Source organism: Budorcas taxicolor, chromosome X (assembly GCF_023091745.1).
Source record: "Budorcas taxicolor isolate Tak-1 chromosome X, Takin1.1, whole genome shotgun sequence".
NCBI classification, from domain to species: domain Eukaryota; kingdom Metazoa; phylum Chordata; class Mammalia; order Artiodactyla; family Bovidae; genus Budorcas; species Budorcas taxicolor.
In genome coordinates this window covers 78,956,122-78,975,846 of record NC_068935.1, presented here as the reverse complement: position 1 = coordinate 78,975,846, position 19,725 = coordinate 78,956,122, and the positions used below count along the sequence as shown (strand labels likewise).

General features: G+C 41.1%; 1 protein-coding gene across 1 annotated transcript in view; it reads left to right on the top strand.

Annotated features, from left to right (window-relative positions):
• Nucleotides 1–8,054: 8,054 nt before the first annotated feature.
• TAF1 (TATA-box binding protein associated factor 1) overlaps nucleotides 8,055–19,725 on the top strand; it is a 69,836-nt gene continuing 58,165 nt past the window's right edge. Inside the window, exons 1-8 of the mRNA XM_052662844.1 lie at nucleotides 8,055–8,174; nucleotides 9,187–9,301; nucleotides 9,442–9,558; nucleotides 15,906–16,025; nucleotides 17,126–17,367; nucleotides 17,766–17,984; nucleotides 18,374–18,604; nucleotides 18,951–19,158. Coding sequence (XP_052518804.1) covers nucleotides 8,055–8,174; nucleotides 9,187–9,301; nucleotides 9,442–9,558; nucleotides 15,906–16,025; nucleotides 17,126–17,367; nucleotides 17,766–17,984; nucleotides 18,374–18,604; nucleotides 18,951–19,158 — 1,372 coding nt within the window. The remainder of the gene's footprint in view (nucleotides 8,175–9,186; nucleotides 9,302–9,441; nucleotides 9,559–15,905; nucleotides 16,026–17,125; nucleotides 17,368–17,765; nucleotides 17,985–18,373; nucleotides 18,605–18,950; nucleotides 19,159–19,725) is intronic.

The window sequence follows — 19,725 nt, the reverse complement described above, 5'->3', positions numbered from 1 at the left end:
TCTACACTTTGGCTGTTACAAATAATGTTGCTGTGAACCTTCATATAGGTTTTGTGTGGGTATGTTTTCCACTGTCTCGGGTATATACCTGGGAGTAGAATTGCTGGGTCATGTAGTTCAGTTCAGTTCAGTTGCTCAGTCGTGTTTGACTCTGTGCAACCCCATGAACTGCAGCATGCCAGGCCTCCCTGTCCATCATCAACTCCCGGAGTCCACCCAAACCCATGTCCATTGAGTCGGTAATGCCATCCAACCATCTCATCCTCTGTCATCCCCTTCTCCTCCTGCCCCCAATCCCTCCCAGCATCAGAGTCTTTTCCAATGAGTCAACTCTTCGCATGAGATGGCCAAAGTATTGGAGTTTCAGCTTCAACATCTGTCCCTCCAATGAACACCCAGGACTGATCTCCTTTATGATGGACTGGTTGGATCTCCTTGCAGTCCAAGGGACTCTCAAGAGTCTTCTCCAACACCACAGTTCAAAAGCATCAATTCTTTGGCGCTCAGCCTTCTTTATAGTCCAACTCTCACATCCATACATGACCACTGGAAAAACCATAGCCTTGACTAGACGGACCTTTGTTGGCAAAGTAATGTCTCTGCTTTTTAATACGCTGTCTAGGTTGGTCATAACTTTCCTTCCAAGGAGCAAGCGTCTTAATTTCATGGATGCAGTCACCATCTGCAGTGATTTTGGAGCCCAGAAAAATAAAGTCATATAGTAAATTAATGCAAAACCACATTTTGAGTCAAGAATGGCATCTTTAATATTTATAGTAACTGAAATCCCCTTCCATATTCTACAAGTCTCTACCTCGTTGAAACTGCTTTTCCATAAGCACAAGATTCAAGAGACTATATAAGATACATTAAAAAGCATTCTACTTTGCTTTTTTGTCTTATTAGTTAGGCTGCTGCTGCTGCTAAGTCGCTTCAGTCGTGTTTGACTCTGTGCGACCCCATAGACGGCAGCCCACCAGGCTCCCCCGTCCCTGGGATTCTCCAGGCAAGAACACTGGAGTGGGTTGCCATTTCCTTCTCCAGTGCATGAAAGTGAAAGGTGAAAGTGAAGTCGCTCAGTCGTGTCCGACTCCTAGCGACCCCATGGACTGTAGCCCACCAGGCCCCTCCATCCATGGGATTTTCCAGGCAAGAGTACTGGAGTGGGTTGCCATTGCCTTCTCCATTAGTTAGGCAATAGTATTCTATTAACTTCATTACCAAAATGCATTTCAGCTACATGCAGGATTTGGCAGACTTGTCATCTGGTCTAGAAATGCAACTACTATCAAAATATTCCAGTCTCCTCCTGGGTTTGTTTTCCTCTCTTGTTCTGAACCAGACCAACATTTGCCTCTGAAAAAGAAAAATTCCACGGAATATTCATACAATGAAGTAATACGTAGACATAAAAAAAACGAGGAAGAATGCTATTAAGTGGTATGGTGTGGTTTCCAGACTATATTAGTAAGTGGAAAAAAAAGCAAGGTGAAAAGAATATATATAGTATGCTATCTTTTGTGTTTAACCAAAAAAACCCACAGAATATATACACTCATTTGCATATATTTGCCCAAGAAACACAGGAAGTATAAATAGTGAATTATGCTGTACACCTGAAACTAATGTGTGTCAATTATACTTCAACTGAAAAAAAACAAAACAAAACAGGAAGGATACCCAGAAATTAATGAAAATGGGTACTTAGAGGGAGTCGGTGGCAATGGGGCACAGGGCATGGAAGCAAGACTTGTCTGGAAATAGCTTTTTATATAGTTTTGACTTTGAGCCACATGAAAGTTTATATATTTTAAAAATAATGTATCATTTTTACTAAAAAGGATAATAAAAGCAAATCCTAAACTTGAATATAAATGGAAAAAACTCCACAGAGGAAAAAAAAATGATTCATGTAATTTTAAAAAAATTTCTTTCTTATTTCTGGCCAGGATGCAAGGCATGTGGGACTTAGTTCCCTGACCAGGGATTGCACCTGTGCCCCCTGCAGTGGAAGCATGGAGTCTTAACCACTGGACTGCCAGAGAAGGCCCTGATTCACGTAATTTTTAAACATAGTACACTGTATATCCTTAGTAGGATATAGTCTAAGGATAGAAGACTGCAAAGAACTTCTGAACTTTACTTAGGCTAATTGTTGGTAGTGGTATTGGTCTTATAATTCTGAAGAGTACATATATATTGGTGTTGGGGACCAGAGTTTTCATTGTAAGAGAAGCAAGATACGAATATGAAATGGGGGAAGACAAGGGAGGACTCTGTGGTGTTAGATTTGAATTGAAGGTATTATTATAAAGTCTTTTTTTTTTTTTTAGTTCTCTCCACTGAAAGGGCCTAAAAGCGATGATTTCCCAGTTTCTAAACACCATTCCCCACTAAAAGGAACCAGGGCTCCTTGGACAAATAACATATACCAGGTCCAGGACAGGGAATGCAGAGTGAGCCTGGAACATCTTGTGTCAAAAAGCAAGGAAGTGCTCAAAGACTAATGGAGTCGTGTCAAAAGGACACAGGGGCCAGAGTGACAAATTTGGAACAGTTTGAGGATCAAAAAAGGAAAATGATGGTGTTAGACTGTAACACATTAAAATAAAAATTCAAGAAAGGAGGTAAGTAAAGGGAAAGTTCTTCTTTACTGAGTAAGTCCGATTAATAAATGTAGAAGGAATTAAGAATTAGAAAAATCACCCTTTGGCACTCGCACTCTCTGTTGAGTCCTGCCCCAGGCCACAGGTGTGAGGCCACCAAAGCCTCGGCAGAGCCCAGAACCAAGGTCACCTCCAAAGCTGACTGAACCCCTTTGTAACCTTGCCAAGAGCCCCCTGATCATCACTAACAAGCTTCCTGACTCCCAGTTAAGCAAAGATGCCCACTCCAGTAAATACTCTATAGTGTCCCAATCAGGACAGGGAAGCCTGGCATGGTGCAGTCTGTGGTGTTGCAAAGAGTCAGACACAACTGAGCGACTGAACTGAACTGACTGAAGGGAAAATGAAGTAAGTCTGAACTTACTGGTGGCTGTTCTCTGAACGAGCAAATAAAGTGATGAATACAGAAAGTGGAAGAAAGTTTTGTGAGAAGTGGACCCCGAGAAGAGAGTTTTGTGCATGGTACAAGTTTCTTAAGACATTAAACTGCCTTTGAAATCTTTTATTTTTACTGTGCCTAAGTGAATAACTATTGTTTCACAGTGAATATAAGCCAGTACCAAACTGGAATTTGGTTTTCTCTCCTTGTTAAATGAACAAAGTTTTCTTAGAATGCAGCTTTTTGATAACAGACTATGTAAATTCCTTTGCCTTTAAGTGATTTATATTTGTTTTTAAAATCTTTTGTTACTTTGGTAAACTATTATTTCACAATGATCTATGAAGACTATGACACATATAAACAAAGCTCATTCCACTTCTACAAAAATTAATCCCTCATTTACTCCTAAATTAGGGAATTTAAAATGGATAAACAATGGCCGTAAATCAGGGTTATGGGAAATCCAAGATAGCCGCTTGGCTTTTCCTGGCTCCTTGACAAACCTCAATTTTATTTGATGGGATAAAGTCTTTCCTAACTTCAGGGTTAATGCTCTCACAACAGAGGAAAAAATGGTTAAAATGTGCTTTGCACTTTGGGTATACTTTCTATAATCTCCAGTGACCAAGGCACACACTTCACTGGACAAATCATACCATCATTAACAAAAACTTTTCAAACTTCTTAAAACTATCACTGTCACTATCAACCTCAATCATTAGGCAAGGACAACAGAAGAAAAACTAATTACATGGGATTAAACAAACTGCTAAATATGATTACAATTTTCATGACTTTTTGTCTGACATATTACTAGCTTCTGATCTTTGTTTTCAGATATCAAGAAGCTTTTCTCCTCAAGCTACTTATGGTTTAAAACAATTTGGTAATCTACACTTGTGGGTAAAATTAAAACATTTTTCTTTTCTCTCTGCCTTGTCCCTCTAGAAATTGGAGACACTTGAGTTCTGAATAGATTTATCAGGTAAATAAAAAGATTGTCTCCTGACATATACAGACATCTCAAAGTATAGTGGGGACCTCTAGTAGAAAAAACTCCACCTCAACAAAAACTGATGACAGGCCTGTGGCATCTGTAGTCAATGGACCAAACTTATTTTAAAAACAAATTAGTCTTGGCTGTGTTTTAAAAAAATGGGAATAATTTCAGAAAAAAAAATTTTCATTGAATACTAAATTCTAGTTTTTTTAGTTAAGGTCTGTGTTTACTGAAGATTCACTTCTCATTTAGTCCCTTGCTGTTATGTTATAATGTTACAAGATAAGAATCAGATGCTTCATGATCTACAACCAGGAGATTAACATCAGACTATAGTCATTCAACAAACTAAGTCAGACAACATGGTATATACTGGACTACACCTAAAAAAAGTTCTTAAATTTTTACTTGTGAACTTACTATTACTGCAAACTATATTATTTTCCATATTGGCAGTTTTATAAGACTATTCTCTTACATTACCAAATGTGTGACTGAGCCTCTAATAAAATGATGATACATAGTTCCATATGAAATCAACGATTGTAATAATGTAACTCTAGACGGGAAGAAGTAACAAGAGGGAATATTTTCCTCTACTGTAAGAGACTATTAGTAACACAGATAAGGTCCAGGACTTTTGCTACTTTCATGGCCTAGTCCAGTAACAGCACATTGAGTGGCCAATCAAAATATCTTCACTAGACTGGGGAATGAGCATTCCTAGCAATGTGGGACAAAATGATCATAAAATGCCCCTAAACCATGGTCAAATTTAAGGCAATGAAGGGGCCCTGCCGACTGAAAACTGGCACTTGCCATCTGCCTGTACAAAGAGTAAATCAGGAGCCACTCCAGTTGCTGACTTTCAACACCCCCTGAAAGGAGTTCAGGGTAGAAATCATGAATGAGACATTCTGTGCTCTGGGGAAAACTGGCAGGACAAGCCTCAGATTGTTATATATTTTCAAGAAAAATTTTTCATGAGCCCAAATTCTTGCATCTTCTCATACCTAGAGAAATACCAACATCACAAGTCAACATCTAGCCCTGGTTCTCCTGGCTAGCACCTCTTCTAGGCCCCTTAGCAGCATTTCTACTTCTATTCATCTTGGGGCTATGTATCTCTAACTTCCTGTTAAGTTTGTTTCTTCTAAAATATGGTAAATAAATCTCCAGATGGTACTACAAGGACATCAGCTGGCTGACATATGGATTATGTTGCAACAAGTGGTCTTGTCATTCCATGGACTCTCATCTTCCTCCATATGTGCACCCTGACAGAGTGGGCATCGGGACCCAGACCCCATGATGCCCCTGTCCAGCAGGAAGAAGCCAGAGCAGTCTCCGCCCCTTTCCCCAATGACCTGTGTCCCCATGTCCCGTGGAGATAGGCAGGTAGTTAGACATGAGCAGGGTGTTCAGGGGCCGAAGATTTGGCCCATTAGTAAGAAGGGGGGGGGCGGGGAATGTTGAATCCTGCCCCAGGCCATAGGTATGAGGCATTGCACCAAGGCCTCAGAAGCAGAGCCCAGAACCAAAGTCACCTCTGAAGCTGACTGAGCTCCTTTGTAACCTTGCCAAGAGCCCCCTGATCATCAGTAACAAGCTTCCTCACTCCCAATTAAGCAAAGATGCCCACTCCAGTAAATACCCTATAGCATCCCAGCCAATCACCTAACGTCAACCTTCCAGCCAGAATTTTGTCTTAAGGCTATATAAATTGGTTATTAACCCACAAACACCATCAACTCTCCTTGGTCTGTCAGGAGGTCGGCCTGCTTCACTCATAGTGCCCACTTTTATCTCTTTTTGTTCTTAATAAACTCACGCCATTCATAAATGCTCAGTCTGGAAATTCTCTTCCAACTGTGTTCCAACTGCCTGAACCCTCTCCTAATATAATTGATTCAGGAAAGGATCATGGACAGATGCTACAACCTTTGAGTGTAAGGACAATGGGGAACAGAATGTTCATACAATTTCAAAGTATCACCCCCATAGATTATTTACTAATTACAAAAGGAAAAATGTGCCATTGCAATGGAGAGATCTGTTGGGCACCACTTTCTTGAAGTGCTCAAATTTAGCATTATCAACATTGGGACAACCTGACATTGTGCCTTCTGATGGCCAGTAAGATATTTAACCAGAATCACTTTGAAGAAAAGGCTACACGAATTCATAGTATAAAATATTTTCAAGAGAATTTCCCTGGATTCTTTCAAATAGGTAGTGTCATGCAGTACAAAGGAAAACGCTGGTGGATTCTGAATTCAGAGGCTAAAGAAAGATAAATGCATGAACCTTGACTTGATCTCGAATTGAAATGTAAAATGCTCCGATTAAGACAACTGAGGAAATTTAAATGTGGATTGTATGTTAAATGATATTGACTTAACGTTAAGTTTTAAAGATGTGCTAATCGCTTCAGTTGTGTCCGACTCTGTGCGACCCCATAGACGGCCTCCTACCAGGCTCCTCTGTCCCTGGGATTCTCGAGGCAAGAACACTGGAGTGGGTTGCCATTTCCTTCTCCTATTCAGGAAAGTGAAAAGTGAAAGTCAAGTCACTCGGTCGTGTCCGACTCTTAGCGACCTCATGGACTGCAGCCCACTAGGCTCCTCCATCCATAGGATTTTCCAGGCAAGAGTACTGGAGTGGGGTGCCATTGCCTTCTCTGAATAGTATTATGGTTAACGACAGAGGATGAGATGGCTGGATGCCATCACCAACTCGATGGACATGAGTTTGAGTGAACTCCGGGAGTTGGTGATGGACAGGGAGGCCTGGCGTGCTGTGATTCATGGGGTCGCAAAGAGTCGGACACAACTGAGCGACTGAACTGAACTGAACTATGTAGAAAAGTGTTAGTCACTCAGTCAAGTCCGACTCTCTGCAAGCCCATGGATTGGGACCCACCAGGCTTCTCCATCTATGACATTTTTCAGGCAAGAATACTGGAGTGGGTTACCGTTCCTTTCTCCAGGGGAACCTCCCCGACCCAGGGATCAAAACCGGGTCTTCCGCATTGCAGGCAGACTCTTTACAGTCTGAGCCACTAGGGAAGACTATTTTTAAGGGTGAAGAATCACAGTATCTGTAACCCACATTCAAATGGTTCAGGATTTGAAAAACTAGCAAAATGTTAAAATCATGAATCTAGGTGAAGGGTCAGGTGTTCATTTTTCTCATCTCTTACTTTCATATTTTCCAAAAAAGGAGGGAAGGAAATCTATTTTTATAAGGGAATGTCAATTCAAAACAACCAACTTGCACTAGTGCCTTCGGCACAGTGCGATACACGGCCAGTTTCTTTGGGACGGTGCAATAAAGGCACCGACAGCGCAGACGGGAAGAACGTGAACGTGCGTGCTCAGTCGCGTCCGACTCTGCAAATTCTATGGGCTGTATCCCGCCAGGCTCTTCTGTTCATTCCAGGTAAGTATACAGAAGCGGGTTACCATTTCCTCCTCCAGGGACTCTTCCCAACCCGGGGATCGAACCCACGTTTCCTGTGTCTCTGCATTGCAGACAGAACATTCTTTACCACCTGAGCCATCCCAGAAGCCCACAAAACCGAAGAAACGGTTCTAATTCTCATTTCCGTGGCAACGAGGAAGTGGGTCACGTGACCCACAGATCACCTTCTGATTGGAGGAAGATCCGTCACTCTTCCCCACGGTACTGAGACAGCGCCTGCGCAGATTAGCAGAGGCGAGAGGGACCAAACATTCTCTTCGACCAACGGTTTTTCACAGATCCAGCCTCCTGATCGCGTATTGTCCAATCAAAAGCCCCTAGTAACATAGTGTCACCAATTCTCCCTTTCTCATAGGACGGGAGGTCCTTCCGGTTCTTTATTCCGCTTCCGGTGGGAGCGGGTCGTATCCAGGAACTCAGTGAATTACTTCTGGGCGAATGGTTTTTATTTCCGGGCTATGGGACAAGACAGTGCCTTGTAGCCGCCTGTAGCCGTTGAGGCAGCGCTGCCGCCGCCGCCATCATGTCAGACACGGATAGCGATGAAGATTCCGCTGGAGGCGGCCCATTTTCTTTAACTGGTTTCCTTTTCGGCAACATCAATGGAGCCGGGCAGCTGGAGGGAGAAAGCGTCTTGGACGATGTGAGGGGATGGGCGTGGCATAGAGCTAGTGTACCGCTGAGGAAAAGGCGTGAGGAGAGTTTAGGGTGCTTGGAGAGTTGAGAGTGCTTAGGAAACTAGAAGAGAGGACGATGTGGCCCTCCGTTAGTGAGAGGGCGCACTTAACGTATGCGAAGAGAGAAGCGGTTGCCTTGCTAGTAGGTTGTATAGTAACAATCTACTAGCAACAGAGCGAGGGGGCTCAGTTCTGGGCGAGGGTGGGGACAAGAGGTGAATGGTAGGCCAAGCAGCGCTGATGTGGGTGGCTTTGGAGGAAAAATAGCCTAAGCTACTGAGATTACATTCAGATGGTTGCTATGAGAACCTTCTTGGAGATTCTTGAAACTGTCTACATCTGTGACATCACTGACTAGATAGAGATGGCTCTAGAGCTAGAGGACAGACCGGCACCAAATCCTGTGGTTCAGGCCCCAGTTCTTAGAACAGCCAATGTTCAGACCATCCATTGCAGGCCCCTTCTGGTCCCAGTGCACACTTGCTTACATAGTTTTTCCACCATTCACTGACATTGAACAATGAAATTGTTTCCTGTGCCCAGTCGACTCTTAAACCTATCTTCATTTAAGTTCATTTTCTCAAGGAGAAAGTACTGACCAGTATTCTTCCTTCGCTGCAACACACAGTAAAGATAACAATAAAGTTCTTGATTTGTTTTCTCTAGTCGAAATTACTTGTTTTCTTAGACTTTATTCACGGATCTGCTATTTAATTTATTTAGTCTTGGCGGTGGTTCCTTGAATAATTTTTCCTTATGTTAAAGTATGGTAATAAACTTGAATATGATGTGTTATATCTGATCATTGTGGACGTGGAAGATGTACTTCACAGTTCTCAAATGTGATGCTTCTTTTAGCATGCTGTGGAGTCATTTATATGGGTTTATAACTTTGTTGTGGATCTGGAAATAAACCTTGTGGTGTGGGAAACTTAGGTTTAGTTATTGTCTTTGACTCTGGTGCTGTCCCTTTTTCAGGAGTGTAAGAAGCACTTGGCAGGCTTGGGGGCTTTGGGGCTGGGCAGCCTGATAACTGAACTCACAGCAAATGAAGAATTGACTGGTACTGATGCTGCCCTGGTAAATGATGAAGGTGAAGTCTGGGTCATGGGGAGTATGGTGGGGGAGGAAGCTAGCCACTTACTGTACATGTACTTTTCAGTGGGAATTATCTAAGGGAGTGAGAGTTACTGGCACTTTGTTTAGATCTGCCCCCCCCACTTCTATTTATAGGATGGGTCAGGAGTACAGAAGATGCTGTAGACTATTCAGACATCAATGAGGTAGCAGAAGATGAAAGTCGAAGATATCAGCAGACAATGGGGAGCCTGCAGCCTCTTTGCCATGCAGGTGATTCTTCAGTGCCATCAATAAGAACATTCTAGTACTTTTTTTCTTTAAAAAAAAAAAAGGTTTATTTATTTATAACGTTTTACCTGTGCTGGATCTTCGTTGCTGCATACCAGCTTTCTTTGGTTGTGGTAAACAGTGGCTACTCTTAGTTATGGTGCGGTGGCTTCTCCTGTTGCAGAACACAGGCTCTAGTCACAGGCTTCAGTAGTTGTGGTGCATGGGCTCAATAATTGCAGCTCACGGGCTCTAGAGCAAGGGCTCAGTAGTTGTGGCACACAGGCTTAGTTGCTCTGAGGCATATGGAATCTTCCCAGATCAGGGATTCAACTCGAGTCCCCTGCATTGGCAGACGGATTCTTAACCACTGGGCTACCAAGGAAGCCCCTAGTACATTTTCTTGCTGTGTAGTTCAGTTTGTTTTTATCCAAGCTTTCTGTCATTGTTCCTGCTTTTTATGTCTTTGCTTGTCTCCGTTTGTCAGCTCAGTTCCAAGTAGCTGCTATCCTTTTTATGTTCTGGGGCAGCATTATTATACTTAGGCTTTTATTCCTCATACTGGTTAGTCCCAAATTCTTGGTGAATGCCAAATAAGAATGATAATGCTTTCCTCCTTATCATCTGGTATTTGAGTTCCTGTGGGGTTCACAGTACTAATTTAGATGCTATTTGAACTCAGTCTTTGCCCTCAAGGAATTGGTAGTTCAAGAAAGATTAAGTATGCAGTTCATATATAAATGAGCACATGTATTTATTGGTTCAGCTTCTGTTGGTCGCTCACTACCTGTATGCCAACACAGTGCACTTAATGCTTGCTCACAATATTGGTTTTCCTTCTTGGTATAAATTGCTACATTATAGAATCAGAATGTTAGAGCTCGAAGGGATTTTAGTGATTATTTATTCTTAACCTCATCATAGATAGACTTGAAATTCAGAGAACTTTAATAAAATGTGGAACTTTATTAAAAGTTCTATAATTAGCTAGTGGCAGGCCTTGACTAATTAAACATTTCAGTTTATTAAACATTGAGCACCCATTATATGCTACAAACTGTAATAGTATTGTACAAAGATAATAAAATCCATTTTCTGATTTTTGAGGAGCTCAGTTCTGGTCATAGTTCATTCTTTCCACTGCCGTATACCATCTTGGGACTTTTGTATGAAGTTGTTCATTGTTTATTCATTATCCATTTCTTTGAATTAGATTTCAGCTTGTGGAGAAATGTAGGTCAAACCTTGGTAAATAGCTGAACTTAAGTTTCTTCAGAGTCAGTTAATGGATTTGAGTGCTTCTTTTTTTTTAATATATTTATTTTTATTTACTTATTTGACTGCCAGATCTTAGTTGCAGCACTTGGGATCTTCAGTCTTTGTTGAAGCATGCAAGATTTTTAGTTGATATTTAGTTGCAGCATGTAGGATCTAGTTCCCTAACCAGGGATCAAACCTGGGCCCCCTAAATTGGGAGTGCAGATTCTTCGCCACTGGACCACCAGGGAAGTCCCTGGGTGCTTCTTATATAAAGAGATTAACTACACTGTATATACAAGAAGTAACTTAGAAAAACAGAAAATACAAGCTTTACTTTCAGGAATATTATCATCATTTGGGAAAGGCAAAATAAACGAATGCTAAACGTAATTATTCATAATAAGAAGACATAAACCAGTTGCCAGCTCATATTTCTGTATAGAATGCTTTATTTAGTTCTGAAAGGCTGCCAAACTAGCTAAGTCAGAGCATAGCTATTAGTTTTAGCATCCTGACAGACTGAGGGGAAGGTGGTAGGAGCTCTGGTTTTCAGAGAATGTTATAATTTTCAGATTTGGATTTGTTGTCGTGGCTAGGGATAGTAAGGAAGAGGCTAGATAAGGGGTTCTTTTGGGTTGTATGAGTTGACTTCCTGGAAAAGGAGGATGCTATATTTGATAGTGTTGGTACTCTGGGAGCTCATTTCCAAGTTATCTTGTCTTCATCTATGCCCTTAGCTTCCTCCTTCCCTGGCATTGGCCCCTTCACACGGCTTGATTTACAAGGGTGTTTCTCTGGAATAATTACAAGTAGGTATAAGTCATTCTAGAGTCTTCATGGAGGTGAATTTTGAAGGATAAGGTTTGACAGAGAGGAGCAGCAGGGCATTTTGGTTTGGTAACATGGCTTCGTAAAGTTTTGCAGATAGAAATAAATAGTGTGAAGGTAATTGGCCAGCAGATTTTCTTTCTTTCTTTCTTTTTTGGTATTTAATTAATTTATTTATTTTTAGCTGTATCAGGTCTTAGGTGTGGTGCATAGGCTTAGTTGCTCTGTGGCATGTGGGATCTTAGTTCCCTGACCAGGGCTTGAACCCACTTCCCTGCATTGGAAGGTGGATTCTATGGTGCATGGGCTTATTTCTGGATTTTCTGTCCTGATCCATTGATCTATATTTTTATTTTTGTGCCAGTACCATACTATATTGATGACTAGCTCTGTAGTATAGTCTGAAGTCAGGGAGTCTGATTTCTCCAGCTCCCTTTTTCTTTTTCAAGATTCCTTTAGCTATTCAGGGTCTTTAATATCTCCATACAAATTTTGAGATTTGTTTTAGTTCTAGTTCTGTGGAAAATGTCATTGGTTATTGGATAGGGATTGCATTGAATCTCTAGATTGCCTTGGGTAGTATAGTCATTTTGACAATATTGATTCTGGAAGGCAGATTTCTTTTCTTTTTTTTTTTTAATTGGAAGCTAATTACTTTACAACATTGTAGTGGTTTTTGCCATACATTGACATGAATCAGCCATGGGTGTACATGTGTTCCCCATCCTGAACCCCCCTCCCACCTCCATCCCCATCCCATCCCTCAGGTTCATCCCAGTGCACCAGCCCTGAGCACCCTGTCTCATGCATCGAACCTGCACTGGCAATCCCTTTCACATACGATAATATACATGTTTCAGTGCTATTATCTCAAATCATCCCACCCTCGCCTTCTCCCACAGAGTCCAAAAGACTATTCTTTACATCTGTGTCTCTTGCTGTCTCGCATATAGGGTCATTGTTACCATCTTTCTAAATTCCATATATATGCGTTAATATACTGTATTGGTGTTTTTCTTTCTGATTTACTTCACTCCATTTTCATCCATCTCATTAGAACTGATTCAAATACATTCTTTTTAATGGCTGAGTAATATTCCATTGTGTATATGTACCACAGCTTTCTTATCCATTCATCTGCCAATGGACATCTAGGTTGTTTCCATGTTCTGGCTATTATAAACAGTGCTGTGATGAACATTGGGGTACACGTGTCTCTTTCAATTCTGGTTTCCTCAGTGTGTATGCCCAGCAGCGGGATTGCTGGGTCATGTGGCAGTTCTATTTCCAGTTTTTTAAGGAATCTCCACACTGTTCTCCATAGTGGCTGTACTAGTTTGCATTCCCACCAACAGTGTAAGAGGGTTCCCTTTTCTCCACACCGTCTCCAGCATTTATTGCTTGTAGACGTTTGGATAGCAGCCATTCTGACTGGCGTGAAATGGTACCTCACTGTGGTTTTGATTTGCATTTCTCTGATAATGAGTTTTGTTGAGCATCAACATCAGCCATCTGTATGTCTTCTTTGGAGAAATGTCTGTTTAGTTCTTTGGCCCATTTTTTGATTGGGTCGTTTATTTTTCTGGAATTGAGCTGCAGGAGCTGCTTGTATATTTTTGAGATTAATTCTTTGTTGGTTGCTTCATTTGCTATTATTTTCTCCCATTCTGAAGTCTGTCTTTTCACCTTGCTTATAGTTTCCTTCGTTGTGCAAAAGCTTTTAAGTTTAATTAGGTCCCATTTGGGTTTTTTTTGATTTTATTTCCATTACTCTGGGAGGTGGGTCATAGAGGATCCTGCTGTGATTTATGTCAGAGAGTGCTTTGCCTATGTTTTCCTCTAGGAGTTTTATAGTTTTTGGTGTTATGTTTAGATCTTTAATCCATTTTGAGTTTATTTTTGTGTATGTTGTTAGAAAGTGTTCTAGTGTCATTCTTTTGCAAGTGGTTGACCAGTTTTCCCAGCACCACTTGTTAAAGAGATTGTCTTTTCTCCATTGTATATTCTTGCCTCCTTTGTCAAAGATAAGGTGTCCATAGGTGCATGGATTTATCTCTGGGCTTTCTATTTTGTTCCATTGATCTATATTTCTGTCTTTGTGCCAGTCCCATACTGTCTTGATGACTGTAGGTTTGTAGTATACTGAAGTTAGGCAGGTTGATTCCTCCAGTTCCATTCTTCTTTCTCAAGATTGCTTTGGCTATTCAAGGTTTTTTGTATTTCCATACAAATTGTGAAATTATTTGTTCTAGTTCTGTGAAAAATACCACTGGTAGCTTGATAGGGATTGCATTGAATCTATAGATTGCTTTGGGTAGTATACTCATTTTCACTATATTGATTCTTCTGATCTAGGAAGGCAGGTTTCTTAAGCACTGTACCACCAGGGAAGTTGCCCATAGAGCAGTTTGACAGCACCTTTCTGTACACATTACTTGGAGTTTCATGCTGTAAAGAATTGTAATCTGATATAGATTGTTGAATAAGAGGCAGGGTGGTATAATGAAAAGAAGATGAACTTTGGAGTCAGAATGTCATAGGTTCAAATCCCAACTCCATATTTAGTTTGACCCTGGGAAAGTTGCTTAGTCCCTGAGGCTTGTATTTCTCATTTGTAATAATCCCTCAATTTTCTTGTCTGCTTATGTGTGTTAATAGTTACCTCATTAATAAGACTTTGGTGGGAATTTAAGTTCATTATCACATGGTATGAAATCACCTACATAGAACAGTGTCATGGTAGGAGCTCCTTAAATGTTGCTTGTCTTCCCTTCCTAAATGAAAATGAAAAGGGATACTTGTTGCTTTGGGATTTTGATTAGGAAAAGGGTAAAGGGGGACTTCCCTGGTGGTTCAGCGATGAAGAATCCACCTGCCAATGCAGGGCACATGGGTTTGATCCCTAGTCAGGGAACTAAGATCCCACATGCCTTGGGGCAAGTAAGCCCACATGCCACAGCTATTGAAGCCCTCTTTCTCTGGAGCCTGCATGCCTAGAGCCTGCTTCAGGATGAAAAAATTCACCACAGTGATAAGCCCGTGTGCTGCAACTAGAGAAGGCCCACACAAAGCATCAAAGACTCAGTGCAGCTGAAAATAATAAAGGAAAAGGATAAAGAGGCCAACTAATTGAGAGACTGTTTTTGTGAGCTAGATGTAAAGTTACCAAAAGTTACCAAGGTCTGGAGTAGGGTGACAGTTGTGGAAAATGATAGGCAGAGTCAGACTTTATAGTTGCTGATAAAATATCAGTAGGACTTGGTAAGTGAGGAAGTGTGTTGGAAAGACACAAAGACACTGTTGTTAAACCAGGCTTAAATTCTGACTTTGTTGTTTAAAATTATGTGACCCTAAGGAAGTCACTTAACTTCTGTAGCTCAGAATAATTTCTGCTTTGTAGCGTTACTGGGAGGATTATAGATAAAATAACTAAAAATACCTGGCACATAATACCTGGAGCCTAGTGAATAGAAGTTGCCTAATGACTGCTATTAATGATTTACTGGAAAAAATGTGTCGTGTGTAAGAGATTGTTGAAGGAGACAGGAGGCTAAAATCGTAAGCTGGGAAAATGAGGATGGAGGTGGTATTGATAGTAACAAAAGGGAATTAAAAAGAGTTGAAGGATATTTCAGTGTGATAGTGAAGTATAATTGTTGAATAGCTGAATGGAAAAGCTCTTTAGGCAGCAGAACATGCAGTACTATTGTAGAGGGGCTAAGTCAGGGCAAGACATACAGGTTTGGATTTAGTCTAGATAAAGGCGATTCTTGAGAAAGGGAATGAAGAATTTTATAGAGGAATAAAAGCAGAGTGTTCAGGACAAAGTATTGAGTGATGCCAGTGGTTGAAGGTTAGTGGAAGGAATAACAGGCTACAGAAGTCAGACATAAAAAGTGTCAAAGACTTGGGAGGTGAGAAAAAAGTCCAGTTTTAAACTGACAGAGAAAGAAGATTGTTAAATTTAATTATGAGGTTGAGCAGGTTGAAAAGAAACAGTGTTTGACCAGGAGAAAGAGCAGAGGTTTTATTAATAAACAGTTCTTGGGGGCTCCCTAAATTCCTGTATGAGATATACGTAGTGTTACAGCATTTGGCAATATGGTGTCATCTCTTTCTGAAGGCAGAAGCTGTGCCTCTTGTGTATTCTCAAGGAATCTGCATAGTTCTTCATATGATGCTTTAAAATATTGAGTGATGAGGGAGCTCAAGGTTGTTGTGTGACATTCTGGATATTGAACTCACTTTCTTGGTATTATTAGATTATGATGAGGATGACTATGATGCTGATTGTGAAGACATTGATTGCAAGTTGATGCCTCCTCCACCTCCACCTCCAGGACCAGTGAAAAAGGATAAGGACCAGGATGCAATTGCTGGTGGTAAGTAGAGACTTACTTACTTTTATCTAAGGAGCAAGTTCTATTTCTGGTCCAGATTTTTGGCATGTTCATAGGGGGCTATTCAGATTAAGCTGCTAGCAAATGATACAACTTCTATAAGAGATTCATACAGTGTTCAAATTTCAGTGTTAAAGGTAAAATTTAAAACATTTGACAATAGTATTTTAATATGGGCTCAAGAAAAAGTAGTTTAGGTTGATGTGGTTCTCAAATCTGACTGCCCATCATAGTCACCTCAAGTCTTCAAAAAATTGCAGGTGTCTGGCTCTCACCCCTGGAGAATCTGATCCAGATGATCTGGGGTAGAGCCCAGGGATTTCATAGAATTTCCTCAAGTCATTTCTGATGCAACTGATCTGTACTGGTATTTGGAAACGACCTGTCTGATGATTCTCTTTAAAAAATGATTAAATGAGAAGGTACCTAGAATGGGTATAAATCATTTACAGCCAGTTGTCAGATTCAGAGATTTCAAAGGCAGGGACTTATCTCACCTATTCCTATGTCTGCAACTGTGGTAAGTAATCCTGTTCTAGGCTAGAAGGTTGGGGAAGAGCAGTGTCTTTGGTCTCCAGTGTTTTGAGGCTTATGTCAACCTAAATGTCTCCTAGGAGAGTTTTAAGCCCTTTCCTTTTTAGTCTGCAGGCTAAATAGCATTTGGTAACTTTGTGTCTTAGATTTTGTTTCACGCTAAATAATTTCATGGTTACCCTGTGGGCTTAAATGTTTCCAGTTTATGGGTCCCTGAATTGGGCATGAAAAGGCCTGATTGGTATAAAAGTGTTATGTAATTTTTCTATTGGTTACATTTCTTTAACCTAATATAGAAAGTAGTAAATGTAGTAATAGTGTTTGTTTTCTCTCATCACAACCCCAGGGTACCAGGTACAAGGTGAGTTGTGGATGGTGGGAGATAATGAGTTGGAATGAGTTTTCCGGGTTGCATACCTAGTAATCTGGGTGCTTAGAACTGTAGCCCCTGCCACTGAGCCATGCTTAAGCCTAGAGTGGGTGTTGGCTGAATTTGAGGAAATATGCTCACAGTTACATGCCAAAGGGGTTTTTCTTCCTTGTTGCAGTGTCTGAAGATGGAGAAGGCATCATCTTGCCCTCCATCATTGCCCCTTCCTCTTTGGCCTCAGAGAAAGTGGACTTCAGTAGTTCCTCTGACTCAGAATCTGAGATGGGACCTCAGGAAGCAGCACAGACAGAATCTGAGGATGGAAAGCTGACCCTACCATTGGCTGGGATTATGCAGCACGATGCCACCAAGCTGTTGCCGAGTGTCACGGAACTTTTCCCAGAATTTCGTCCTGGGAAGGTACTTCTGGTGGAGAATGCCTGCATTCCAAACCACTGCCCTCTTGTAAATACTGAGTTGTGTTGTTGAGATATTGAATATAGAATGAGCAGAAAGTAAAGGTTTTCTTATTCAGTGATATTGTATTGGGTCTTTTTTTTTGAGTTTTATGCCTTGATCATATTAATACATGTGATTTATATAGTTCTCATTAGGAATTGTCCTTTCCATCCTAAGAGAACTAGTCCAAATTATTAAAGAATACTTTACTTTCTTGGTTGGTGTTGTAAATCTGAGTTCGGCATTTCTTGATCCCTCCCTCACAGTTGAGTAGACTTCTCAAAGGAGTTCTAGCTCAGAGCTACTGTCTTCCTATCTGACATTGGGTCTCTTACATAGAAACATGTTTTGTGTTCTAGGTGTTGCGCTTCCTACGTCTTTTTGGACCAGGAAAGAATGTCCCATCTGTTTGGCGCAGTGCTCGGAGAAAGAGGAAGAAGAAACACCGTGAACTGATACAGGAAGAGCAGATCCAGGAGACAGAGTGCTCAGTAGAATCAGAAGTCAACCAGAAATCTTTGTGGAACTATGACTATGCCCCACCACCACCTCCAGAGCAGTGCCTCTCTGATGATGAAGTAGGCAAAATAGAGATCTGGAATTAAGACCCAGGAGGGCAACAAATGAGTTCTTCCTAGCTTATGTCTAAATTGAAAGCAACACCTTAGTGTCCTGTGCCTATTATCATTAAGTAATCATGATTTCAGTCCCAGTAGCTATCCCTTCCCTGTTGTAATAGAGAAATATTTTGGGCAGGCAGATGGTGATATACTGGTGAATAGGAAAGTTGAATGATAGGCAGAGTGTGCCATGATACACCTCCATTGTTTGCATTTTAACCCCAGTCCTGTTCAAGAATCATCCTTATGGCTTCTCTAAGTTCCCCCTCCTGCCCATTAACTCCCTATAGCCTTAGGGCATCTGGGATCAGGCTGTCTACCTCCCCTTCTACTTTGTTCTGTTACAGATCACAATGATGGCACCTGTGGAATCCAAGTTTTCCCAGTCAACTGGAGATACAGATAAAGTGACAGACACCAAACCAAGAGTGGCTGAGTGGCGTTATGGGCCTGCTCGACTGTGGTATGATATGCTGGGTGTCCCTGAAGATGGCAGTGGGTTTGACTATGGCTTCAAACTAAGAAAGATGGAACAGGAACCTGTGATGAAATGTAGAATGACGGACATAAGCAACACGGTATGTAGGAATCACTGTGCCCAGAGCCCTATCAGTATTACTTTACTTTTCAATTGGGGAGACACTGAGTAGGGTTTCTTTGGTGGGAAATTGAGGTGTCTAAACCTTTTGTTTGGTGTGGTATACCGCCCTGGCAACTTGGCCCTATTGCAAAGATTCTTGTTTGTGAAATGAGTGTTGTGCCAGACTAGGAGTGGGAGGAGGCAGGTATTCCTTCATTATCAGGTGTGTGTCTCTCAAGTCAGGACCACATTTGATGTATCTGATTTATCTGCTGTGGGATTTGAAGTGGGAACTCTGACCAGTGACCATTCAGGGATTTGTTGTTCTTCCCCTACTTTGGTAGGAATACAGGATACCTGAGGAAAGCAGTGGCACCGATCTTCTGGCTGATGAAAACTTCCTGATGGTGACACAGCTGCATTGGGAGGATGATATCATCTGGGATGGGGAGGATGTCAAACACAAAGGGACAAAACCACAGCGTGCTAGCCTGGCAGGCTGGCTTCCTTCCAGCATGACTAGGAATGCTATGGCTTACAATGTTCAACAAGGTTTGCATCTGTGCCCACTGTGTCCAGCACACTGTCCTTCACCTCAGTCATCCTAAGTAAGCTTAGCTGTGATCTTTGCTGCTGAGGGACAGTGAAATGTTTTAGATCTGAGCCCTGATTCTAGTCTGTAATTTTTTTTACACTATTAATGAGCTAGGATGGACTCTGATTTCTCATTAAAAAATGTGAAAAGTACTTTGAAGTTAAAAATATTTCTGAGATATAATAATGCTTTTATCTTTATAGTCTACTTTTGTTTCCAAAGGCCCCTTTATCATTCTAGAATTTGCTTTTTCCCTCCTTAAGTACACATGCACACACAAATGGTATGCTATGCTTAATGTAGAAAACTTTGAAAATACAATGCAGTGTCAAAAATAACTGGTAATTCTAGAGACTATCAGCTCTACCTTTTTGGTGTATTAGGCTTTCAGTGTTCTATCCTGTATGTGTATGTAAGCTGAGCTTATTCCTAGAGGTACAGTTTTATGTGTTGTGCTTTTTACTTAATGTTATTTTATGTCATTTAAAATTCTTCATAGAAATTTTTAACGACATGGGAAACTC